The 27,984-nt window shown below is 39.5% G+C and overlaps 1 protein-coding gene across 3 annotated transcripts in view; it reads right to left on the reverse strand.

Annotated features, from left to right (window-relative positions):
* Positions 1–27,984, reverse strand: part of AMBRA1 (autophagy and beclin 1 regulator 1) — a 124,092-nt gene that overhangs the window by 77,044 nt on the left and 19,064 nt on the right. For all 3 annotated transcript variants that reach the window (XM_083862756.1, XM_083862754.1, XM_083862755.1), the window contains 2 exons: positions 14,351–14,437; positions 9,795–9,977 (listed from right to left, as the gene is read on the reverse strand). In XM_083862756.1, coding sequence (XP_083718882.1) covers positions 9,795–9,977; positions 14,351–14,437 — 270 coding nt within the window. The remainder of the gene's footprint in view (positions 1–9,794; positions 9,978–14,350; positions 14,438–27,984) is intronic.

The raw sequence follows: 27,984 nt of genomic DNA on the forward strand, positions 1-27,984 counted from the left end.
CAAGGGAAACATAATACTCTAGTTATTAACAGACTAATTTGTCCCAGCAGGAAAACTGCAAGAACCAACAAATGGTCAAAATAACTTGTAAGGTCTGGCTCAAAAATCAGGTTATCCATCATTTATTCAGATATCATGGTAGGACAAATCAAAACAGTGATGCGGAGAGTAAAAGTTGGTACAGGAGGAATAGTATTAACACTAACCTACAACAGAGCGTGAAAAGAAAGCAATTCCGAAACATTCAGGAGAATTATGGACATTTAACAGGGCATTAAAGAAGGATGCAAGTTTATCCTAAATTGGTAAAACAATCAAATCCCCCTGGATCTTTCTTCTATTCTGCTCATTGAGAGAAAAATCGACCAATAATTGACCAATGTAAATTTAATGGACCAGCAAAGCCAGCTCTGAAAACAGAGAAAGAGATACAAAATTTTGCGTCCTAAAGTTTGGAGAAAAGGGAATTCTTTTTCATCTAGTAACTTGGCTACTGCATTAGTAACAGTGGATACAGAATACAGTAAGGACAAAAAAAGTGCCATGTTCTGCTTTTCTGTCTTGGCAAGAATTCACTTTAATATTTAGAGATTGTTGTATCAGGAAGTGAAATTAAACACACAGCATGGGATTTCTAATGCAATCTGTTGGTCTAACTGTTCCCATTGTAATCAATATTAAAACTCCCACTGACTACACTGCCAACAGAATTAGGTCAACAATGACCATTTTGAAAAGCCAATTAATTACCAAAGCCAGCACCAGTAAGCCATGTAAGTTCAGAAAAATCAAATTATGTCACACCAGCCAATTGTTTCATATTTTCAGCATTTTATCACGTTTTGTGCAATCCAATTTAAAATGCTAAATCAATTTGTATTGCAGATGTTAGATAATTGCATACAATAGTAATGCTAAATAATTGTTTGAGTGGCATCTACTACTTTCCTTAAAGGTTGACACTGGAAGTTGCACCATCTTCACGTAGAAAAAAAAAAACGTTTGAAGCACTGAGAAAACGCGAACTATCTGTACTGACTTGCCTTTTTTTTTTTTTTTTTTTTTTGGTTAATTGCAGTAGGTTACTTCAGAGGAGATAGAACAGAGGGCAGGAGTAACCCAAAGGCCCTACCAAGAGCTCAAAGGAGGTTACCAGGCACTGCAAACTGATTTGGCTTTAGTGGTTGGTCAAGTCTGACTGCAAGTCCTCTAAAGAGGGTTCCTGGAAGATGTGATATTAAACTGGCCATACAAAAGCAGAAGCAGATCCTGAAATCTTGCCACTTGACAGGATCCACTGCTGATTTGGAAGAAAACTGATGATATCATACCTTTAGAGGAGTGTGCTCTTCTAGAGTTACATAGTACTACAAGATGAAGTTTTACAAAGGGTGTAGAAGTAGTAAAAAAAATTATGAAGGGAACATTATTTTGCTGGTGGTTCTAAGATTATGTTAATTGCTTTCCAGCACCATTCTGATGGGTAAGGTAACATACATTGTTGGGAATGCTATGACAGAAAGTTAGCTACTACCTTCACCACTGAGAGAAGCAGCAAATGCCAGATATTAACACTTTAGTTTTTAATCTGTCTGACGCTGCAAGATCCTGAGCATCTAACAGAAATCAACTTAGAGAAAAATGGGAGCACTTCTAGTAAATAAGCCTCTCAAAATAGAGAGGTAAACACAAATAAAACATTGTCATTCTGAATATTTTAGTGAGATACAGGCATACTAGAAGACAAAAGGAAAAACCACACTGCAAGTTGGTTGTAATTCTGCATAAGGGCATAGTAGCTAAAATAGTACCTCTCGGATCAGCTGGACTAGTGTCTTATTCAAAAAAAAAGGTTCCATACAGTATGAACTACTTTACTCACAAACATCAAGTGTTGGAGAAATTACAAACTCAAACCAGGAAAACGGGACCACCCTACTTCTGGCTCTGGGGACAAGTGCATCTCACCCAAAACCAGGATTATGTTAAAGATTAAACATTAAAGACAACTAACTTATCTAAGCAGAGAGTTAATTCCACAAGTAGATATAAAGAAGGAAGTCAGGAGCATAGGTTCTATCAAAAAGGGTACAAATATTGACATCCACAGGCATTAAAATTACTGTTGCATGATTCTTCTCAAGTATATCTAAAAGAACATACATAATCTGCTAAAAATAAAAGTTATACATTTATACACCCATCTTTGAAGGCTACGACCATTGCCAAAGGAAAAATACTTAAGGCAGAACGGAAGAAAACAAGAAGAAACAAGAAAAACAAGAAAAAAAGCATTTGTTACACAAAAATATTTTCCTAGCACGAAACGTATGATCGTGGAGCGAAGTCCTAAATGTAATGCTGGAAGTCAAAAACAACTGAAGAATAAAAATAGTAGAGAAACTACAAAGAGTGACGGTGGCCAGCTGGAGAGACGGGAACTAGAATAGATTTTTAACACAGTAACTGATAAAGAAGTTAGGCAAGTTATCCAAGCTTTTCCATCATTCTTTGTTCTTTTGAAGGCTGAAATGCTGATCTCTGGCTAGGAGCTTCTTTAAAGGAACCCTAGAGAAAATGTCTATCTATTTATCAACTATAACTTCCTATAAAAAAAAGCAGACTGATGAGTTACTAATGGCTCTGCTGACCAGAGAGAAACAAACCCCCCAGCCTTGATTACCTCTCAGAGCACTGTTCAGGGGAAAAGGTATTTACACGATTAAAAATGGCACTTCAGAAGATCAAGTGCTTCAGAAAAGCACCACATATGAGAGGTCAAGAGAAATAGCAGTACTTGCCTGTAAAATGCCAAGGATTAACTGCTTCAGAGAAAGACTGATTTGGAACTAGAATGAAGCACTGTTTTCTAGGCACATGATCCAGTTATTTCTATTTTAATCACCTCACTGTGTGGTGGAGTCACAAACTGATGACATTGTTTTAGAATAAGACTCATCTACTTCATAGCTACAGTGAATCATTAGAAAGCAGAAACATCAGCACCTAGACAAAGCTATATAGGCATCAACTTTTGTCTCTTTTAAAAAAATACATATTGCACTGTTATGCTTCCAAAGGAAACAGAATTGAAACTTTAACTTCACAAGCAATGCTAACCTGTTAGACCGACAGGCTTCAAGAATGCAGACCACTACCTGCTTTGCATGGCCAGCAACAAACCAGTAACAGCTTGCTTTATAATTACTCTCATTAACACCGGACTTCACCTACTAGGTGACCTAGTTTGACTTCTGAGTTGCACAGACACAACATAAAAGCAAAAGGAAAACAATGGAGAGAGTTGGCAGAAAAACTCAGAGGTCCCATCTTGACATCAAAACTGTTTCTACGGACTCAGGCAGCCAACAGTACGGAGTGTGACTGGAGCTTTTCTGACAACTGTCACCTTTCTAAAGGCATTCTTTTGCCACCCTGGTATGAAGACACTTGTTTTGCTGGAATGTGACTTAATGGTAAAGCAACATTATGCTGGACAGGTTAGCAAAACTCTGCAGTACTGCTGCAAGGAAACAGTTATTGCCTGTTCACTGCATCGATTCGGTATTACCAGACACTATGACCAAGAAAAGGGTAATATAAAAGACTGTAACAAAAGATAAAGATTAAAAAAATAGGGAAAGTGAAGTTTCAGGCTACTATGAGTAGATCACAAGACAAAGTAAAACTAACTAATATTTGAAAAATTAAGTTTAAAGACTAGATTCAGTATTACTCCCATTCATCCAGCACTTGTAACTTTCTTAGCCTGAAACTATGTTTAAGATGATGAATATAGTTAACATAAATTGCTGTGTATCTGAAGTGACATCCCAGTGGTAACTGCTTCAGAAACCTCTAGCAGAGAAGAAAAAAAACCAGAAAGTGACCACCAAGTTACACATATTTGCATCTGTTTTGAAAGCCAGTTTTGAAAAGGCCCTTCTTCATCAAAAACAACGATGCAGTGCCATATGAGGCAAGAAACAAAGGCAGATGAAAAAACCACAAAAACAGATAAAGGAGCCCTGGGAAGAAAGAAACAAAGGCGCGTAGTTAGAACAAATAGTGATCCTGCTTTATGTGAAATAACAAATTGCTAGCAATTTGCAGATGCTCAAGAAAGACAGAGAAACTGTCCCATCCAAGATTTCCAGGAAAAAAGGCTACATTTTCTGCAGTATACTGATCTGTCATGGATCCTAAAAATCCTTTTCCATCAGTACTTGCGTGACATGAAGAGCCTACTGAAACTCTCACATATCCTATATGTCTTTTGTTAACTTCAGATGTAAACATCAGGATGGCAAGGAGAAAAATGAAAAACCCCAGCCTAATTACTTTTAGAAATCTTATAGTTTGGATTTGATACCACTGCCTCTACAACAAAAAGCTACCACTGATCAAGTCATCTCTCTTATGCACCTTCACTATGTCCTATGAGAGCTTAACACTCATTCATCCAAGGTTAAGGTGTCACCTTAATCTACAGACCCCTAACAGAGTAAACCTCTTTCTTTACCTCTGGGATTCCTCATGCTTCTCTCTCCACAATGACAGAGCTTGTCTTAGCATTCTGGAGCTGTAGATCACAAGCACTACATTTATGTAGTGCCACAAAAAAGCTTTAATCATTCCAATCTCTCCTTTCTCCTGCCAAGAAAACCTGGTTACTATTTGAAGTTGCTCCCTTTTTTCCAAGAAATTGAAGGTTGTCAAAAAGGAAAAAAAAAAACACTCTGAAATACATGAGTGCAGAGGGGACAGCTGTGAAGGAGGGCAGGAAAGAGTAAGACTTTATAAAAAGTGTCCAAGTTCTACCCATGTGCTCTTAATAGTTGATGTGCTAAGGGAAGTCAGAAGGTGCACAGTGAATTGACTGCACTGCTGCAGGTTAATGCTCCCACTGCAGTGTCTCTACCAAACAGTGATACAGAGCCAGACTATAAAAGACAGAGACTGGATTTAAACACATGCATGAACTTTCATCACATAGGTAAAGAAGTAACTGGCAATCTCCAACCTCTCCCTTCACTCAAACTCCCCAAAATCTTTCTGTCTCAGCCATCAAGCAAACCACATGCTCACCATGACACACAAACCCCTGCTGAAAACTCACTTCTACTGTTCCACTTGAGGAGCAATAAAGAGAACAGAATCCAAAACCAAACCTACTACCCAAATACACACTGCTGAGTAACCACATTGCCCAGCCATTGTCTTCCCTTTTCTCTCCCATTGCTTAATGTTAGTTCAGACATGACTGCATCCAGAAATTACTAAGTAATACTGTCAAATATCAGTTCCCCAGTCAAGGTTCTTAAAGATGCTAACAACAAAATATACTTTAAATGAAGACTCTCCAAAAGAAGGGTGATTGCCTGGATAGCTCACACAAATGTCTAATCAGACATGCACTTTTCTTCTTAATACAAAAAGTTAAACCAGAATACCAGCTTGAAGTTGAGCACTACCTATGACACAAACCAGACTCCAAAACCAAACATTTCACCTATAAAAGAGACCAAAAATAATCTACCACTATTCTCCAAAATGAATGAAAACTACATACAATTCACTGGAAGTAAGACTTGCAGCTTTAATACAGAGGCAGTTGGCTGGCAGGTTGCAATCTTAGAACCTTTCAAGACAAGAGGCTGTTGAAAGAATTTAGACTGGGCAGTTCTAGCCAAGACAGTGTCAATAAAGCAACCAAAACTGGCAGGAGGCAAGTATGACAGATACTCATGTATCTCATGCACTTATGAGGAGACCCCTGCAAGTTGCCCACTTGAAAAACCACAACTCTTGGTCCAGAACATGCCTTAAACAAAAGGATTTTAAAGTGACAAATAAAGTCAAATAACATCACTCTGAATCTTGTAAGCTTTCCCTATGTGATTAATCTTTGCAAAGGAAGAGTCTGCTTCCAACAAAACTAGAAGGTCCATTAATGTCTCAGAGAAAATAGTGCCTAGAGTTCTCAAATTTTCTGTCTGAATGCTTGTGGTGTCTCAAAAGAAATTAAACAGATGAAGCACTAAAACAAGACTTCAGGCCTGTGAGGTAAAACCCATCTTGTTACAGACACAATGAAGACCTTTCTAGCCTGTGACAATGGCACAACTGAGTGGATCCACACCAGCATGAACCCTCCTACGAGGAAGAAAAAAGGATAAAACAGAACAGGGAAAAGCTGGAGACATGAAAAGAGTGTCATCTCCAAGCTCCCTCATATCTTTATTGCGTCAGGCAGCCCACTCTCAAAAGTAGACAGAGGAGTCAGCCACAGTCACACCTTTAGCCTTAGCTTGAAAGCCTTTTTTGAACTGTAGTGAAGGGTTTGACTCAGGCTTTCAGAGCTGGTGCACTGTCCTATATATCTGCTCTTCAGTCTGACAGATGAAACAAACCCGAATTTCTTTATTTGTTCCCATAGTTACTGCAGACAAAAAGGGACATAGACGGCCAAAATTCACCTACAGAAACACCTTCACATTCTGATTATGGTGAAAAATTCAGAATTACATTTAAAAGAAATGAGACTGCACTATCCAAGGAGTCCTAGAAGCATCAGCCACAGTCTTGAACATCAGAGAGCTGTTCTAGACTAAAGGAAGTGTACAGAAGAGACCAAATCAAAATTCTTGAAAAAGCCAAAAGAAAATAGTTTAGCTTTAAAGATCTAAATTTACTATGTGATACAAACATAAGATACTGAAACAAGAAATTGAAATGAGAAATTTCAAGTTGTATAATTTGTCTATAAAAAAGTCTATTTTTACTAGTTAAGCTGGAAGACTAAAGTGATGTCATTCTTCATTCAGAGGTTCTTATTCCACAACTCAGGAAGCCTTTTCATTTTAGCTTAGGATTCTACTAAAGCTAACCTTAAAACCCACTCATATCAATCTATCTGGTAATAACCTAATATTACAATCTGTATATATATTACAAACTGTATTAAATGCTTTTATGAAGACATGACTAAGTTTACAGTTGACAGTTGCATTCAATAAGCAGTAAGATGACAACAGTAACAGGTTAAACACAGGGAGCACAAGTAGAGAAAGAACATCTTATTAGACGGAAAAACGCAGGTATAGTGTGTCTCCCTCCTCCTCTCCTGTCCGTAAAAGCTGGTGTAAAAGAAGGATATTACTAACACCTATAAAAAACACTACTTCAGATCCTTATATCAACATTATTTCTACTGTCATCACAACTAAATGTGTTTATGAATGAATTCACCCTTGACTGAGACACAGGAGAGGCTCTAACTTAAATTTAGAGGCTATAAGCACACAAATAGCGCATAGGCCAAGTTTTTCATTGCCCTTACTAGGCCATTAGGTAAACAAAACTGAAAACAGACAAAATTAATTTCTGAGGAGGAAAAAGCCTCTAAAACCCACAAAATATGAAAGCAGAGGAAGCTTGTCTCCCAGGCATCCTGTACAAGCACAGGCTTCACTCCTTGCCCAGTGCTCTATGCATAGTAAAACCAACTGGTGCTTAATGTCTCTTACATCTTACTCCTAATCTCTGGGAAATGAAAAGAGGTTATTTACCATTTATATCAGCCAGATTAGCAAGATAAAGTACCAAGGCAATTTTCTGGCTTTTATGCAAAAAAAAAAGTTCCTCATATTTCAGGAGAAAAGCATGAGCTGCAGGCAGCTAGACACAGCAGCAACAACCTTCCCTGTATCAAATCTGGAGACACAGGGAAGTCAGAGCAGCTAAACTACAGCAAGAAAAACCATCCATGACTGCACAGGTATACAAGCAAGGAAGGATGGATAAAGGAACAAAAATGAGAAGCAAGAACTCTGTAAGACATTTAATTGTGAAGTCTCAGCAGAAGAAATCAAATTAGTCATGAGAAGTTCTCGCTCTAAGGACCTTTGCACAGCAGCCCTCTAATCAGCCAGGAGAAATAATGAAGCAGAGAAGTAAAAAGACAGCAGGTCTTGAATGCACACACCAGAATTCGATATGAAATATTCAACCAACGAATTCAGGCACTGCACATTAAGGAATAAACATTTCTTTTTGCTCAGTATGAAATGAAAGACAACCTGAGTATGGCTGATTGAATTGCTTCCCTGACTGGGTGCTCTCACTGTGTGAATATTATCTGCAGGGGAACACACTTTTCTACAGGCATTTGCCTGCCTCTGTGAACAAAGAACATACCATCCTTTAATTCTCCAGCAGAAGAAGCTGCCCCAGACAAATAAAATGGGATAATGGAAATAGTGAGGTCTATGCTTGCAACACACCCACTTCACAAAAACAGGCACAGAAACCACCATATTTCTGCTCTTCCAGACCACAAAGATGCTTAAGAAAATGCAGAAGAGTCACTGTCTAATAGCTTATCTGCCTTCATTTAAATTTTACACAAACAAAGCCCCAATGAGAGGGAAAGACGTTCTATCACGCTGAACTTCAGAATATTCAGTTGCTGGAGCATGAAATGACAGCTTCACAGAAAAACTTTCTAAGAAAAAAAAACAGTCTACCACCACTTAAAAGTTAGAAAAGGATTAGTATCTTGCTTTTGGGAATAGCTAGCGTGACTAGTGTCCTTCATAAAGGGACTTCTCTCTGTCACAAAGGACACTGAGCTTTAACAACATGTCATCTCAAGTATGTGCCCCTGTAGCAAGTGAATGTGCAAATTAAAATAGTAGGGAAGTTGACAGCATCCTTGCTGGCAGCTGCAACATAACAACCCAGATTTTTTGAGGGGTTCAAAGCTCCCATCAAACACACCTCCCTACTACACTATAACCACAGACTGCTTCTACAACCATGCTCAGAATTATCTTATGTTTTAACTGCAGTATACAGAAATTCAGTTACATACTTGGGGCTACTCAGGGAAAATCCCATATTTAAAAGGAAATTACTGAAGACAGGCTAGGAAGGTTATATTCCCTTTGCTGCTAAAATGGATTTTAATCTAAAGTCCTGAGCTTTTGGTCTACATGCTATCTAAAGAATACATTACTATATTCTTCCATTTTTTAGGAAGGGTTTGCAGTAATTTTTTTGCTGGTATTATCACTGGAAGTCCAAAAGCAGATGCTAGAGAACAGACTTTAAAAGTTCGTCAGCAGAACTAATTAGAAGGAAATACAGAGGCTAACAGGAATATTCTTCTAAGATTTGGATGCAGATCCATTCCTCACTCTGGCACAAGAGGCCTTTCTATCTCCTTACAGGAAACTAAGCCTTAACACAGATTCACAATCACCAAATTTTTAAAAAATCCCAAACCAAACAACAAAAAAAACCATCCCAGGAATGTCAGCTTATTTGACAAAGCTACAGAAATAGAGCAAGAAAAAGCAACAGGACGTGTTTGTCTGTCTCCTACAGCCATAGACCAAAGAACTAAGTCTTGCAAAGGCTCTTAGTGACTCTTGTTCTGTCTCAAGATTTGACAACTCTAGCGAACTCTTGGTTCCCCATCTGTTCCACTGGAGAAAAAGATTCTTTATTTTCTTTATTTAACCAGTCTTCTAAATGTGGTTGAGATATACTCTAATGTGTTGAAGGTAGTCTATAACAGCCTTAATTTTCATAACAGAAATGATAAGACCTATTTTTAGCAATCAATACTCTAATTATTGATTGAATTACTTAAATCGGTTCCTACAAGAAGCCTAAGGTGTCTTAGGTTGATAAACATTAGGCTGTATTCTGCTTAGGGAAGCAGAAAACAGCCCTGTGCTGACAACAGACAGACACAAGCAGGAGGGCTAGGCAGCACACACACTTACTCAAAATCTTCAAATTCCAGATCATTTCCCTCCACAGATGGACTTGAGTTCTCTGAAGTGGAGGCAGAGGAGGAGGAAGAGCGGAGACGGTTTTGCTGATATCGCATAGAGCGTTGTCGAATGCTGTCCCTCCGGGAAAGATACTGGATCATCCTCTGAGCGTAATATGCAGCAGGAGACAACCTGAGCAAGAAAAAGATACACAAATACTCCTTACGTAAGTATAGAATGACAGCCAATCCTAATTTTCCTTTTGAACTCCAAGTGCCAGGCCATTAACAGCCTATCACAGGATTGTATGCTTGTGTTTTATCTGTAAGATAGAGTAAATAAAGAAAGCAAGGAAAAGTAATTTTCCCTTTATATGTTATACTCCCATGTGAACCCCTTTGCAAACAGAAACACCACACCGTACCTACAGACAAAAAAAAAAAGCTCGTCCACAGAATAGAGAAATTTGCTTCTCAGGACTCTCTGGAGCTCACTGATTCATTTATTACCAGTTCATTCAAGTAAACTCAGCAAGCATCATTTATAAGAACCAAGTCCAGTCCCAATGTGAACTCTGCCAGCAACGCCAAACAGCAGCACTGCTCAAATAAACACTGAAGGAACAGTGCTGTTGTTTTGATGGTACTTAGGGAGTACCATGGAATATGAAGCAGGAGAAAGAGAGGTTTCACATCTTTTACTTTGTAATTTAAATGGTAGGGACTTTATATAGTGGCAATTTCAGCAGATCCACTAGGTATATGTTAAGTGGAGCTTTAAAAGCCTTGTGTCCCACCTGAAAGGAAATCTTTCCTCTGTAATTAACTCTTAATTCTCTCTCATACATAACCTAGCATTTGTTTGCATCAGCTATCACATACCAGTATTTCTCTCGAGACAGGCAAACACATACTCTCATTTCCTACCCTGTGTAGCTGTACAGCCACATCTCCTTGTACATGTTTTCTGTGACACATTTACTCAGTGCTAAAATCCAGACACCTCAGATGCTTGATTTATCCTTTCATTAGCCTTACTTGGTTAGACTTGAATTTTAATTTGGGAGGACGACAAGTCTAGGAGACAGACTACTGGTTCAAGGGTGTAAAAACTTAACCCAATAAGCATCAAAAGAGTAAGAGGAACAACACAATCAGCTTGATTCCTCCTGAATCTTTTATGCGCTGTTTAATGAGTTAAACCTGTTCATGCTTACATAAAGAAGAGGGCTTTGCTGGACAAAAGCATCACTTCTCTCTACTCTCCACACTTCTCTCTTGTCCCCACAAGAATTAATATGTCAAATACAAAAAAACCAAGGCATTACAGATGCACATTCATAAATGAGGAGCTGTTCTCTCCTCTGGGCTTTTCCATAAGCCAAAGCCTTTGTGCATGCCTAAAATTAAATCTACAGCATAATATGTACAGAGAAAAAAAAGAGGAACATGGAAACAAGACAAACACTGGAAAACACTGGGTCTCAGCAGCCCAGCAGTGTAACCACTGAAACTTCTTTTTCCTAATATCATACCAAGGGAGATTTTTACAGAAGAATATGAAGAATGCGTTTAGCAGTCTTCTAAAATTATGCAGGACATCAGAAGAAAAAACACAGTGATGCTTGTTAGAAGAAAGAGTAGGCAATAAAGAGTGGCCATAATCGATGAGAAGATGCCAGATTCAGCTTCCTGACAGCACACTGTCATGTACACTGACTAGACTGTGAAAAAAGACCCCAAAAGACAACACAAGAAGCTTAAAACTGATACACAGAGAGAAAGGTGGAAGGGATAAAATACTTTCTAGGTGCTTAGATTTTTTTCTAGAGATATTTCCAACAAACACCCTGTGATGCTTTATATATGTAGTCTGGAAGCATTTAATTCTTATTGAGTATTTCTATTTACAAAAACATTACTACAGGTGTTCTTTGATGACAGCTTAATTTGATTCTTCTACAGATTATTTTCTGAGCCCAGCACATATGGAAACTGTGCAGAATGACAGAAGAGCCAAGTTGACCTTAGCGAAGTTCAGGAAGGCCACCGAGAAATACTGCTGCAGCCTATATCAAAATATTCATTCCATATCTGAGGGAACTTCAAAAAATGTTGTCCTCACTGCTGACCTAGGTTATCCAAATATAGCACCATTATAGACAGTAAATGCAGAAACAAAATTAACACATACATACACTCTCAAAAATAAATTTTTCAGCTCACGTAGTTTATGTACTCTTTAAAAAAAGACTCCATTGGAGACAGCTTGGTCTTAAGGAGGTATACATATTTAAAATACATTTAAAACACATAAACATACACAGACATATATAGATGTTTATTAATAGATATAGATGTGTTTCTTTCACCTTTGTTTCACTTTTTCACTTTGTTATTTAACTTCTCAAAGATATAACTTTACATTTGGAACTTACAGTGCTACAAAAGAACCCCTTCAAAAAGCAGTAACACTCCTTTTAATCACTTTTCAAATTTCTAACTAGTTAAAGGGACAGTTAAAAATATCCTACTAGCCCAGCACAGCAGTAAGGTTTATGGAGGAAGACTCTAATCCTATCCCACTCAAACTTCCAGCTGGTACTGATCATGCCTCTATGAATCTCATCCTCTGAAAAGGACAGTGATACTTACTGGAACAAATTAACCCTCTTAGAAGAGTTTTGAGACTGGACTTTTCTTCCAAGGCTCCTTATAAACTCAAGCTACTAGAGATTTTACCACAGCCTAAAACCACTTGAACTGTCACATGAAGAGCACTGTATCAGTTCTAAAATGGCTTCAATTAGAAAAATATTTTTGATCATGCCCCTTATGCTAGGAAATGTCTCAGGCATTGATTCCTTTTCATACAATTTACTGAGCTTCATCATAGCAGACATCTAACAGAAAGGGGGAAAAAAATTAGATACCTAGGCAGGCCCTCCTTTTCTTTTTTAAATGGCAGCTCCCAGAGAGCTAGAATCAGTTCTTAAAAATCTTTAAATCTCTGCTCTATCAATCTGCCTGCTTCCAGAAATGCCAATGCATTCCAGAAACTAGGAATGGTGCATTCCTGGCAATATAGCAACTTTTGGCACTCAAAAAGTAACCCGAGTGTAGTAATAGCTTTAAATTAACATTTGCAGAATATAATCTTCATCTTTCCAGGTAAATCAATCCTTCATCTGCTATTTATCCAACAGCCATTTAGAAGCTTTTACATTTATCAGCATTTCTGACATGCAGTTGCCAAGACCTTCAGCAGTCACCTAGGCTGATTTCCCAAGGATCTGATATATAGGCAGCACACTCCACCTTACTTTCACTTCACAACGCTTACATTTACATCATTCCTAAACCTCTGATTTATCTTTATAAAGCAACTTTCTTCACAATAAATGGAAAAAAATCAAACATAAGATTTCATCTCTACAAGGCTTGATCTACAGAGACAGTTAGCAAAGATTTATTTACACTATCTGGGCAGTTTGCAACACAGCCTCTTATGTTCGAACTTGTACCTAAGAGTATCATCTGTATAAAAATGCAGGTTTTGTGGTTAATGATGAAGAAAACAAGGTAAATACCCCTGTCCTCTAACCTCACAAAACAACAAAACTCCTTCAAGACTTAGTTTTCAGTGGTATTCCTGTCGTCTTCTTGACAATAAATCATAGTAGCCTTCAATTCATGCAGCTATGCAAGAGGCTCCCCAAAAGGCTAAATCAGATATATTTTACACTTACTAAATTTCCTCATTCATAGCTTTCCTAAACCCATCTAAAGAAAGCTTATTTGTCATGATTTATTCTTTGGAAGTTTCCAAAGCTGCTTGCTGTTCACGATTCTATCATTTCTTCTGACAGAGTCTTTGGGTCACATTATCCCATCTGTTGCTTTTTTAATACACTAAATAGAAACTGCAAAGATCATTTCTTTCCATTTTTGATAACTGCCACATTTGCTTTTTCGAGTCCTCTGAAATACTCCCACCTCTTTTGAAGATTAAGAAGTACTACAGGTGTTTCTATGTCTAATGTCAATGATTCATGACTCTTCAAAAATAATTGTCAGTATTTTGTTCTTAGTTAAGTATACAAAACCTTCTGGCTATGCTCTCTTGTACAGATACATTTACAGAGACAATTCATGCTTCCAAGCAATTTGTCTGCTCACACCAGCTCCTAACTGCCTTTACTGCATTCGTTCTTTCTCCTGAATAGACTATTTGTTTTTTAATTCATTTTTCTTGAAAAGAGATTTTTAAAATATTAATATAGCTCATTTACTGTTGGACCTGTTTGCCACCTAGTGTTCTCTATCCCGAATGATTTCATGAATTCTTATGTGTTTACTTCAACCATAATTCCTTCCTGTTTTGCTCATTTCCCCCCAGACTTAACAGCATCTGCTCACTTGTTTTGCTCTCTTTCCCCATGGCAAGTCATTAGGAAGGAGATAAGCCCAATATTAGAACCATTGCCAGAGGTTTCAATGAGTTATACTGAAGTTATGCTTTTGCATATAAAACTTTAATGCCTTTAGACTGCATTTAGATCTTACCTGGCTGGATCTGGGTAGATTGGATGTTCCCGGGATCCTGCTCCATCATAGCGAGATAACGAAATGAGGGAAGACTCCAGCAACCTTCTGGAAAGGAAAAACAAATTACAACATCAAAGACTATTCATGAACATCCCTCCTATATGTGACCTACTTTCTCAAACTTCTTAAGACTATTCCTATCACTAGTGCAGAGAATTCTGCAACATACTGAACCACTCACTGATGCCATAAGTATTTTCACCACACAGGTATTCAAAGTTTTATATTCTCACTGCACAGGAGAAAGAACACCTCAGGTAAAGAAGAAGAGTGGTCCCATATCCATGTCCAGGTTCCAAGAGAAAGATGTAGATGTCACTTCTCTGGAGACAACCCATCCCAATGTGTCAGATCTACAAACATTACCACCGCCTTGGCTATTTGTCAGATTCTTACCTACTCAAAGGTGGCTACACATGGAATGGGGCAGGGGACAAAGAACACATAGAAACATGTGGACTTTAAGGGCATCACTGGTGTCTATTCAGACTAAGATCTTGAATCTTAGTCTCAAGGCTCTGAAAGACAGGTTTTCAACTACAAAAATTAAAAATGTTCTTTTCCTCTATATTATAATCAGCCACAGGGAGAGACACCAAATATTCACTCAAGAAGTAACTGTATGCAAATGCAGCCAGATAGCCTGAAAATACAAGAAGTGAGACTGAGTCATGAAGGCAGCAAAATCAAAAGTATATAGCAGAAACATGTCCCCCACTCTGTCTAGCTACTGTCATAAACCAGAGGAGACCACTGTTTCAAGACCGACTCATGGCCTGTTGCAGCCACTGGATTAACATAAGAGAGATGACTTGGGGCAGGTATAGAAAGTGGAAAAAACAACTCTCACAGTTTGTAAGATTGCTGAGTTCCCTTTCAAGTCTTCCTACCTCAGAACTCCTATTAAATTTTGTTTTTCAGTCTGTAACTTAACGAAAGAGGTTCTGGTTTGAAAGTCAAAGAGGTCCAACACCACACCTGTTCTGCTCACTCACACACACAGCTCTTGAGAAAGATTTGAATCGTTCAGTCTTAGTCTCACACTCATAATGATCCATTAGCCTTTCCAGTGCAGGACAGCAAGTGTCAACACAGGAAGCAGGAAGAAGGACCAGATAAAATCCACACCCAACTTCCCATTTCTAGCCACATAAAGACAGTGGAATTGCAAATGAGACATCTTTTTTCAAAGCAGCAGCCCACCCATCAGGATCTCAAGAAAAATTTTTACTGCCTCCCAGTAATGAAAAAAAAAACTGTTTCAATTTTTCATTACAGATCTAGAATTCAGAAAATAGCGAGAGATTGCTTCAGTTTCCCAGCTGGAAAGTTCTGTGTCAGCTTGGGAAACTCAGTACTTGCTGCAAAGCACTGACACTATGCATAAGGCATGAAATCATGTCCTTTCTAGCACAATGGTTGTTCAGGAACCATGTGTCTTACCCAAGAACAGTTATTAAATCTCTTAAACTTGAAGATTAATTAATTCCCCTGGTTCCTAGGTTATTGAGTCAAAAGCTCTAACATTCAATACTGCTAGATATTATTAATCCCTTGGCTACCCAAAAAGTCATTATACTTCAATCCTGTCTTACCAAACCCTTCCTTCTGCTCCAACTACATATCAATATGTGCAAAAAGCAGCCAATCCAGAACAAACAGCGCTACAGCTTCACGAGGTACACCTCAAGTCCTGTACCTGTGAGGTGTACAGGTATACCTATTACTTGGATCACATATAAACTGCTTTAATTCCTTCTAGGGGAAAGGCAGACAGATTAAAATTAGCAGAAGGGATATTCTACTACTCAGGCAGCTGGTCCCTTCTAAACCACTGGCTTGGAGTTCAGAGACTAGGTTACTGCCACTGCAACACCAACATGCCTTTGAGAAATCTGCTTTTCTAAGCTGCTCCAAAACCAGCATTTTGCGAGCAACCTGGATGTGCCAAAGCTGCCACCCTCCTGGAACATCCTGCCTGATTACTGGACTTAGTCAAGGAGAAAGAGCTTCCAGAGCATGCATATTCTGGTAGGGTCACAAACCTAGAAACAGTAGCTTCCTCCTAATGTGAGCAATGCCTCTGGTGTTCTGATAACATGTACACACAAATAATCATCAAACTCGCCCCTATCAAAAGGTGCCTACACACTACACATCCCACGTTCTTTCCCAAACTTTCAGCACCTGTCCCCGAAGTAGGACAGTAAAATCAAAGCCACAAGGGAAGATGATCAGTACATGCTGCATGGCCTAGCAAACCCAGTCAGAAAGAAGTCTCCTGGTATTCTCCACCCATATTTGTCTTCTCACCTTCGGAAAAACTGGCAACTGCCTAGGATGATCATTGACTTTGGGGGATCACCTTTAGAAAGCATCCAGCAGCTATGCTGAAAGAAATCAAAATCTATACTAAGCAGACTCCACAAGGGTGCAGGAGCAGGGCATACATCACTGTAATTTGGTGTGGGTTTGCCAAGAGACCCTCTGCTTGGCTTGGGAACAGCATTTTGGGAATCTATAATTCACATCACTACACTGCAAGAGATCCTTGAAATAAATATTTGAAGAATCTTGCTATAGCAGGTACTTGGCACCTCAGATGAGAATGGGTATGGGTTACTTTAGTAACCAACAGCTGCCTGAGCCACAGAATGGCCAAGTGTCCAGGTAGAGACTTCCTCCGGGCGTCAACAGCCCTGTGACATTACCTAAACAGGCTGCAACTCCATTCCATGCAGCAACAAAAGCTGCTGCAGCAGGATCATCTCCTTCACCAGAAGGGCTCCCTTGGAAGACCAGTAGTAACTGGGTTGTAAGGATCACAAACTGTTAAATACATTCCCCAGAACCCTCTCTGAGCTTGCACTGTCCGAGTTAAATAGTCTCACTTAAGATGACCTTTACAGCAAGAGCCTTCCAAGACCAAATCCAGCTCCTGCACTACCTCACACTGAGGCACACAGGCCACATAGTAGAGCCACATTCAGATCATGTGGACAAAGATAATTAATTCAGTTAATAGTAACGGCTAAAAGCTAGAGTTGATTTTAAGTCTGATTAGTAGATGTTAATTATCCTACAACTGTGCCCTCTCAGATCACAGAAGGAACAAAGGGATATAAATACATATACAGTCAATTTGAAAAAAAAATTCAAAACAAGGCAACAAGCAATCTCATGAGATCCAGACAGACCATCCCTGTGCTTAATGCTCCAGAGAATAACAATATCCATACTGAGGCAGAGTACTAAGCACAATTAAAATCCATTTTTAACTAACTCATTCTAGACTTAGCCCTTGAAACCCAGAGTTACAATCCAAATGCATTTAGTACTGACAAATGGGTTCAATAATAGATATGCTGCCATAATCCTCAAAGTGTGTCATCTGTCACTGGTAATGTAACCTACTGTCCCTCAGGAAGGTGCAGATAAATATTCTTAAAAGTAAGTCATCCTGCACTCTGCCAAGTCCTAGGCATCACACTCAGGTGCTTCTGGCACCTGAAGTCCCAAAAGAGACACAGACTGTTTGTTTTCAGTAAACTCAAGGTGAAAGGTAGTCCATAGTAAAGGTAAGGTTGGGAGCAATTCTGCTAAGGAGGAAAAACATAATCCATGGATGAAAAGAAGTAGCTCTGTTGCAGTAAATAGCTAGCCACTAAACATTTAAGTTTCCAACAGAGAAGCATGAAAAGAGAGAACAGAAATGCATACTGCTTGCATCTCCTTTTGAAACATTTCAGCAGATCATGCTTGACTCCTGAATCCTTTCTGCAGCTTACAGCAAGCAACCTCCTCCTCTCCCACATCCCCCATTTTTGCTATCCAGATATATAACAGGCTAACACTAGGCTCTATGGAAGCAATTGCTCCACTATCTCTGTCTAGACAATATGAAATTGTCACAAATGACATCTAAAGTACAATTAGCAGAGAAACTGCAATTTCTACTCTCTTCCCCCGCTCACCAGGAAAAATATAAAAATCACACATTATCATCCTCCAGGTTGTCAGTCAATCCTGCAAATGATGAAGATTAACTCTGCTCACCCTGAGCGATGCTTCTGTCCCAGCTTGCTAAATTAGAAGGAGGGGGACTGTAGTTTTTATTTGGTTTATTTTTTTTATTAAAACTACTACAAGATATAAATTGCCTCTGTTCAGCAGCATTGAAATCTCAACTCTCTGATTGAGATCAGGCTCCCTTTCTGTCAGACATCAATAGCTCTGGAACTGCTGCTCTGCACTTGCTCTGTTAACTCTGGTCTGCAGCAATCACTAGCAAGGGGGTAAAGGAAGCAGAGTCCAAGTCACAGGACACCTCTAGACAAGGGAGAGAGAAAGAGTGCACAGATACAAGACATAACAAGCAGAGGAGGAAGATTTTTCAGAAATGAAGCTGAATGCCAGAAATTGAGGTTCAAAAAGTTCATGAAGCAATCTCCTCACAGCACATCAGCCATTGGACTATACTCCCATTTTCCCTAGGGCCATGAGGATCACCACCAAAGCCTTTTGGCTTTGAGAAGATCCTTAACTACAGCAAATTTAACTTTTCAGTAATAGTTTAAGGATATGCCCCTACACCACATCTTAGATTTGCTGTCACAGCATGAGCATTACTGAGTAACGCTAGTAGCGACACCGAGGGAAGGGTTTTCCTCCCCATCCAAAAGGGAGGTGTTAACAAACAGCATTGAGGTTGTTTCCTTAGAATCAAAAGGGTGTTCAGTCAGCTGCCATCCTCCAAAGCTGCTCTACACCAACAACCAGGGCAAACCAGTAAAATGAAGCACTCTTAAAGACAGCAATCACACCTACCCCTCCCCTACTCCCAGCCTTCAGCTATGAGAGCTGAAAACAGAAAATTCCTAGTTATCCTTAGAAGGAAAAGTATACTGATGACTCTTGGCAGCCTCTGACTTTCCTCCCCTGGTTTTATGTCTTCCCTGAAAAGACTTTTATATTGCATACTGCCCATTTGGAGGTGAAAATTATCACACTACATATTACATCCTTTTTTCAGCCCTCCAATTTACAGCCAGCACTCAGTTCCCCTGAGCACTCATCCCTGTGAATGTGCTCCTGTGGCTTCTCATAAGAAGGTAAAGAATAGCAACATTTTAAAACTACATTCCCTTCAATCATCTTCCTCTTACAGCCAAGCAATGCATAACCTAAAGAAAAGAAAGCTAAAGCATGAAAACAGCTGAATGTTCTTCAGCTGTCCAGTAACACCAACACCCTCCCTCAAACCTTGAACTCAATTAACTGTTAACAAACCAAATTAATTCTTGGAGATCAATTACAGCCTTGATAGAGCACTAGAAAACTATCTTAAATAAAAATCTCAAACAACCCAATCCACTGGTTTGGGTATTCTTTCTTTCCCTTTTCTCAGAAGAATAGGAAAAAATTATTTCAGACATCTGTATTGTGTTGCCTACTTTCAAAAAGCAAATTGAAATCACGTAAGCAGAAACCATCAAGCATTTTGTTCCACAGCTTCATTTTCCATAAAAGTTTTGTAGTCCTTGTCAAACAGAAAAACACTATTGCTCTTCACCAGTTTCATATTCAAGCTTAAAATAAAAAAGCAATCAGTATGCAGTTCTAAAGATTGCTTGAAAAAGTGATTTCTAAAATTAAGTTCTTAACATAATCTGCTCTGATACCTCTAAGCTAACATTTCTAGACTGCTTCAGCTTTCACATGGTATGGGTAGACATATTTAGCCTGGCATCAAGACTGGATTAAGACAGGTCAGAAACAGATGATTAAGAGAAAAAATATAGTCAAACAAATGGATGAAGCTTTTCTTAAGATAGTTGTAACCATCTAAAAGACATAAATAACCTGAAATTATCACTACTCATTAAAACCTCAACAGTCACTTTTACTGTCCTGAGTTAGCTCCTCCATCCCCTTGTTCACATCTCTGTGCCAAACAACTCGTCCTAGAGTTGGTGGCTATCTTTCTATCCAAACCCTGTTAGGCATCCTTTTCATCACCTTTTTTTTTTTAAGTTATTCCATACAATGAGCAACCTTTACAAGATAATTTCCTTTTTTAGGGAAAGCAAAGATGCAATACGTGATCAGAGACAAGTTCTAAACACAGCTTTTGTAGAACACTTTGGCCTGTTTGTGGGAAAGAACTTGTGTTAACTCTGAAGGTGCAACTAGGGACAGAGAAGACATCCTTCCCAGCTGGAGGTGCAGACTTGCTCAGAAGAGCAGGTCTGATATAGGGCAGAAGTTATCACAAAAAGTGGTATTTTCCCCTTCACTGATTCTGGGCAAGAATTCTGTAGAAAACAAACTCTAAAGATTTCTCTGTCAGAAAAGAGACAGTACATAAGGTCTTCACCCAAGTGGGAAGGAGTGCAGAGAAAAAGAGCACAATTACACGAAACGAGGATGTGTCAGTTAGAGTTTGAACAACGAAATGAGCATTGGGAATTGAGTTCTTCTAATTACAAGATGGGGAGCAGAGTTTCAAGAAAAACATGGTTAATTAACCCTTTAAACTTACTTCAATTTAACTAGAAAGTAATATCACATGATGAATTGTGCTATTACTGCACCTCTGCTCTAGGACTAGGAACTCCAATTTCCATTTACCACCTGATGCCACAGGAGCTACACAGCAACTTCAGAGCTTCTCACAGAGAAAGTGGGTAGCTTTACAGAAAGTGACAGATTCTTTTAAGAAGACTCAAGGCTGCACTCTTAATCTATTACTTCACTTGCTGAAAAAGGCCATGCATCAGAACAAAAGATGAATGAGCATTATGGAGAGGTCCTCATCATATAGCATCTGGGGAATGATTAGTTCATTATTTCAACAAGCATCCATGACAGACATTAAAAGGGTCAAGACCAGCTATAGCAAGCAGCATTGATTAGTTTTGGCAATAACTCCAACATGAAAAAAAAAACCAATGAAAATTCTTGTACTTCCATTTTGCAGGGGCAAAGCTTGAGGGAAAGGAGGGGAGAAGATATTAAAATCAGTTCAAGCTACTGCACATGCTATTTTGGTCTACAGTGGCAGTTTCACATCAGTGCTCAGGATGGGGCAGGCACCCACGCCAAGCTGAAGACAGACATCACATTTCTCAACCTAGACCCTTAACAACATGCCTTTATATCAGAAATTCAGCTAGAGGGTATGGGTTTCTAGTTATCACAAAGTTTAAAGGCAAGGCCAGAACATAGCCAAGACACTGAACTCCCTCAGCCTGCAGACAGCTTTACTCCTCTAAGGGCTCTTCTGCCTACCTTCATCTGTATGTCTCCTGCAAATTCTCCTTGTTCTGGGAGCTCCCAACACCACAGACTCTGTGGACAGCAGAAATCTCTGCTTACCCACACACGCAGATCTGCGTCAGCTTCTAGGATAATTACATACAACTTGTGTTTCTCCAGAGAGAATTGAAGAGGAGGTGTCTTTCTTGAGGGGGCAGAAGCCATACTGTTATCTCCATAGGTTTCTAAGGCTATGAAAACAGAGGTTTCATCACAAATCAAGCTATTCCTTTAAAATGCTCTTGTTCTCGCTGGAGTAATAAAGTCAGGTCAACAGATGACTGGCGGGTAGTTCAGTCACTTAGTCCAGCCTTCCCACTTCAGGAAGACAGGGGAATGATTTCATACTAATGCATTTCAAACAGAAAAATGAGTCAGTTTCCTGGCAGATAATGAACCCTGTTTATTTACAGCCTTTAGTTTCAGCAGGTGCTCTCTCAAGAAGAGCAAGGGAGGAGGTCACTTACATCACCACACAAACAGCCATTTGGTGCAATCAGTTAAATATGTATGTGGAAAATGTTTAAAATGCATGTTAGTTATTCAACAGACCAGAACAGCTCAACTGAAGAAATCTAGAGTCATTAGTATTTTGGTTACAGTTGTATTACTGAGTCAGATCACAGGTCTCCTCTCTCCTCTTGCTCTAGGCTCACAGATTAGATGAATGCTGCCCTACTGCAAGTTCTCAAGCCCAGATTCTGTAATAAGGAGCAAATAATTGGATATGGGCACTTTGTCCTCAGACACACTCCTCAGACACACCACGCTGTGAACATTTCTAAAGAGCATGAGGAGTGAGTGCACACATGAAGTATATGTAAATTGAATGCATATCTAAAAATTACAGGGTTGCATTACAATAAAAAGGCACACTACACTGCCAACATCTCCAGCTCTTCCCCACAGTGAAGAAAGCTACAGAGAACTTTTAGATGAGCAAGCAGGCCTGAAACAGAAGGTCTGAGAGCCTCCCCAAAATTTGTTCCTTGGCAAAAACCAAAACCAAATTGAAACTTAGATACTGTCTTAATGTGACTTACCTGAAGCCAGACTATAATCTCTAAAAATCACAGCTAGATTGTTTAAGCATGTCACAGACCTCCATTAATTGTGAGCTGAGCATCATCCCCTAGACAGAATACAATTACAAGAACTCAAGGCACATAGGTAAAAAAAAAAACAGAAACAGGAGCAACTGTACCTGGTCAAGTGAGCTTGTCTGGACATGCTGCCCAACCTGCAGCAGCTGGATCAGGTGGCTGCAGGGAAAGTCTGTGCAGACAGCAGAGGAGACAGACATCCTAACAAAGGATGGCTTTCAAGAGCGGGAAGCTATTCACACTTCTTCCCTCTCTGTAGGAAAGTTGAGAACTGATACGTTTTATGGTATCCTCAAATAGCTATCTGTTTGAAGTCAGCTGCCTTTAAACTTCTGAGCAATTTGTGTTTATTCAAGATCTTAGGTCTACAGTCACCTCATATATGCATTCCTCCAGAAAACAAACAACCCCACAAAAAAACCTGCCCAAAACAACAACCACCAACACCCACCCACAAAAAAAAAAACAACCCATATACACAAACACACAAAACCACCACCAAAAAACCCAAAAGCCCCACCAGACTCTAGATCTCAATAGAAGCAAAAATAAAAGCCAGTTTGGAAGCACATATCTCTTCCATTCTCACTAAAACATCACTATAATTCAAATTCAGTAAGCTTCCTTGCTGCCACACTGCAGCAGGTGAAATTCCAGAACAGTTCCCACAGAAAAGACACTTTGGAGAGAAAGAAGTTTCTGTTGCCTGGAGAATGCAGAGGAACAAACTTTACCTATTTCTTTTATTGGTGAACTCCTCATTGCTAGGCCTGGACTTAGAAGAGGGGTGGAAGAAGGGCAGTGGTTCAAATTGGAAAATACCATGAAGATATCTGAGAAGGAGTTATTTCTATACCTGCCTAGTTTGCAAGTCAAGCTACTACAAGAAGAACATGAGGTAAAGAATTTCTTTTAGTCTGCTACAGTCATTGCTGCGTATTTAAATTCAGGCCAAGAAAAAGAAAGAGCAGCTTACGCCTTTCTGCAAGTTTGGCGAAGGCCAGAGGTACAGGTCCAGCTTTCCAAAGCACTGGGGGAAACTCAGCAGCAGGGAGTGACCTCTATTATTTATTGCAAGAAGGGAAAGCACAAGGCATTATTTTTCTCGCCCACCAACTTCCAGTGAAGAAGAATAGGGCTCTAGCAACCTTACATTATTCTTAAATCAGGAAATTAGCAAAGGCAGGGGAAAGAATATTTGTGCAAGAAAACAGGCACTTTTTTCACTTGTTCTTCCACATAACTAGCAGCATACTAAAGAGCTCAAACTTACAGAACTTCAGTAAAACAGTCTTTCCTGCCCACACAGAGAGAGCAGGCTTGGTCTGGGAAAAAACCCACAAAGCTGGAAGGGTGACAGTAATACCCCAGAGCTCACATAGGCATTAACTGACCATTTAGGTATCCTGGCAGCCCCTCCTATAGTTCAGGCTATGTTTACAGTCTCATGATAAAACTAATTTGTATTTTCTATTTTTAGTAAAGGCCAAACAAACAATACCCACCAAGTTTGTCCACAGCCTCACACATAAACACTGCTAATTATCATGTTCAAATGTTCATGTCACCTTCAGACTATCATTTCACTTTATGTTCACAACAGACAAACTAGAAAAACAGTCTTTGTTCACTCTTATGTGTCCTGGCTAAGGTGTACAGAAATCATTCCCATACCACACAGTTCTGGCTTTCTCCTCTGAAGCACGTCTTCCCATGCACAAACCCAAACCTCTTCCCTCTGCCTACAAATCCATTTATGAATTCCGTTTATCCCAATACTCTCACTAACTGCTGAGATATTACTTATCTCTATCACCATCATTTTCAAGAATTGTTAACAAAGCATCTTTGGAATTATTTCTTACCAAGCCTGGTAACAGCACAGCATAATCTCTTCCAAAACTATCACAGTGCACATGAGGTTACAAGGCTTGTCAGAAAAATCCTTCTTTCCACAGCACGGGCAAGGTATACACACTGTAACTTTAAACAAAATACTGAACTCAAACTACAAATGCCAGGACACAAGGCTAGCAAGGTTTCTACAAGTAATGGGTCTGAACAAAGAGTCAGGAAAATTATGTTGGGTAGGTCTATTTAGATTTAGTACAGGCCACATTCCCACCTATGTGCAGTCTGAGCAGCCAGCCTCTTCTCCACATCTCAGGTGTGTCCTTCTTCTACTCAAGCCTCCCTTTCTCTGTGCCACAATAGATATTAAATACTTGAATAAGCAAACCACAACTGCTGTAAGCAATCAGGAAAAAACCAGCAACTACAAGGATTTTGAGAAATAAGGAATGGAAGAAAAGGCAGAATACATTAGGTATGTGTTCTATCTCCACCATAAAACACATTTGTAGCTTTATATAAGACAATTCCCACCTGCTTTAGTTCCTCTCCCCCAAAAAGCAAAGTGAGTAGCACTACCCCCCTCTCTGATTTTGACGGTAAATGTCGGTCACAGAACTGTGTCTTCCTAGGCAAGCCATAGCAGGGGACAAGGAAGTATTCTGGTTGTTTAGTTTTTAAAGCAAGGATATGAGTGACATTCACCCTTTTATTCAGTGCTTTGCACAGTGAGAAAGTTACCAGAAGTCAGTACATGCAGAGATCCGATCAGCCTTGGTCATTTACATCAAAAACCAGAGCTGCGCGTAAGAAGCTCAGGCTCTGCCAGCATGAACTCAGGAACAAAAGCTGCAAAAGAGACTCTACTCTTTTCCATTTCATATACAGCACTGATCACTGTTGGGCAGGAATAGGGTTGCTCCTACCCTGTCAATCTACTTTAAACATAGACTGGTCCCAATTCAATCACAAGTCAGCACTGTATCTACAACTTAGAGCAGAAAGAGGCATCCCCTCAAGGTTTTGAGCAAACCATACCTATTTGCACTAGTAAAAAACCCCAAACCCAACACAAAAAATCCCCAAACATATTCTTTGCCTTCTTATGGAAAAGCTCCAAAATTTAGGTAATAGCTCAAGGCATACTTGAAGAAGAGAACAAACGCAGCCCTGGTGGAAAAAGCGCAGACTCCAAACAACACTTGCCAAGCAATCCTCCAGAAAACAAGTTCCATATTATGAAAGTTGTCCAAGTGGGTGAACAACCATTAAAATGAAAACAAAACCTTTGAGAAGGGAGACTACAAAGAAAGGTTTGCTCCAGGCTTGGTAGGCAATAAGCAAGAAGTCCAGAGGAATTCTACAAGGTTGCCGAGGTCTCTAAGAGCTCTAACTCACAAGCATTTACACATCAAAAAGACAAAATACCTGTCTCACCTCAGATCCACATCTATCCCTTTCAAACCCTTACAAAAAGCCAAAAGGATAAGCTCCTCCCTTGCTTGCATTCTGTATCAGAGCAATTTCCCGCCTGGATCCCCGTGTTTACACCTTTCTCCAAACATTGAAGAACTTGCAATTGTATGGTAACTACAGAGATAAGCTGCCGTTCAGGAGTGGGGAGGGCCCTCAAGCTGCCCTTCATACAAGAACGGGAAACTTTCATGTTCGGGAAGGAGACAGGAGCAGAAGCAACATTACCCCCTTGTGGCAGCAAAGCAATATGGAAATAAGGTCTGAGAGATTAAAAGGGGAACAGACAAGTTGCTTCTCTTCCTAACTGCTGTAAGGAGCTGTGTGTGGCCAGAAAGGCCATCAACACTGAAGAGAAATGAAATGAGCTGGAGTCGCTGTACTACATGTGACCGGGTTCACATCACACAGCAAGAACAAGGCAGGAGGGACCAGAGTCCTCAAACGAGACCTGACAAAATGAAAGACACACATTTGTCCTTGGACCCTGTAACATGGTTCCAGGGAAAACGGTTTCACGTGTCACTTATGCACAGTGCATCCAACAGACCAAAACACAGCAAAGCCTTTGGTAAGATGTGCCAACTTCAACAACTCAAATATTTGCACATCACAGTGGACTCCGCCTTTCACACACTCACAAACAAAATAAACGAGTTTATACAAGGGTCTCCAGACAAGAATCTCCCCACTTCACACATGCTCACTCCTTTCTGCCTGTATGCATAACAAGTGTCACCTAGGATGGTTCAAAAGACTTCTCAGATTTTTCAGGTAATTTCAAGAACGTATCTTGTCCATCAAACTAAATAGGTGAGGCAAGGTGAAAACATTATGCATTCATAAAATGTAGGCACAGAGTTACTCATACCACAGCCTAGAGAATTTGACCTCTGGAGTGAGTGCAGTGAAGTGGTTAGAGAAGTTTAACATAATTACCAGACAAAGCTTCTTCATGGAAGAATAAGTATAATAAGCATTTCCTTGTGAAATATAAGTTTCATGCAAAGCTGCCTGGCAATAGAACAGAACACGCCTGTCATTTGCAGTACTGTACTTAAATCTCTAGACAGAATAAACAGGTAAATCATATAAAAATTGTCCCTCTCATGTATTACAAGCAGCTAAATCTATAGAGGACAATTTTCCTTATCCTTCTTCTCCCCATCTATAGGAACTGTTTCACTGAGTAAGGTTTGAAATATGTTAGCAGGGACACACATTACTACTTGCTCCTTGCTTCCATTCCAGAAATACTGTGGCCTGAGGTGCCATGCGAGAACTCAAAAACAACAACAAAAAAATATTACCTAATTATTTTCCTTTTTTTTTCTAAAAACCCCACACTAATTCTGTAGATGTCACTTGTGTCATACTAAAATAGCCAAAGAGAATATCTGGATCTGTTTTATTAGTCAGCATTGTACCGTACCTAGCATTAATTTCAGCAGAGATCACTGCTAGATTCTGTGTATCACTGTCCTAAGAAGGTGGCACCAGCTCCTCTCAAACAAGCAGCTGACTAGAAGAATCCTCTTCCATTCCCTGTTCAATTTTTCATTATCAGGCTGAATTGGCCCACAAAGCAACAATGGCTTTAAGTACTTAGAGGATCTTTTCCCTCACTGAGATTACAGTATTAATACAATACCGCCTCAACCCATTTTTAAATTAACAGGTAGTTATAAAAAAAAATTAAACCAGCTATCATCTGTTGCTCAGTTATCCTTCCTTCATCTACATCTTTCCAACAGCTTCTATGGCCAATTTTATGCAGCACATTTCACATGGCAACTTCAGAGATTTCTGAGATTCTTTTCACTTCGATGTTAAAAGTGAGGCAAAGAC

Source organism: Zosterops lateralis, assembly GCF_965231275.1.
Source record: "Zosterops lateralis genome assembly, chromosome: 6".
Classification (NCBI taxonomy): domain Eukaryota; kingdom Metazoa; phylum Chordata; class Aves; order Passeriformes; family Zosteropidae; genus Zosterops; species Zosterops lateralis.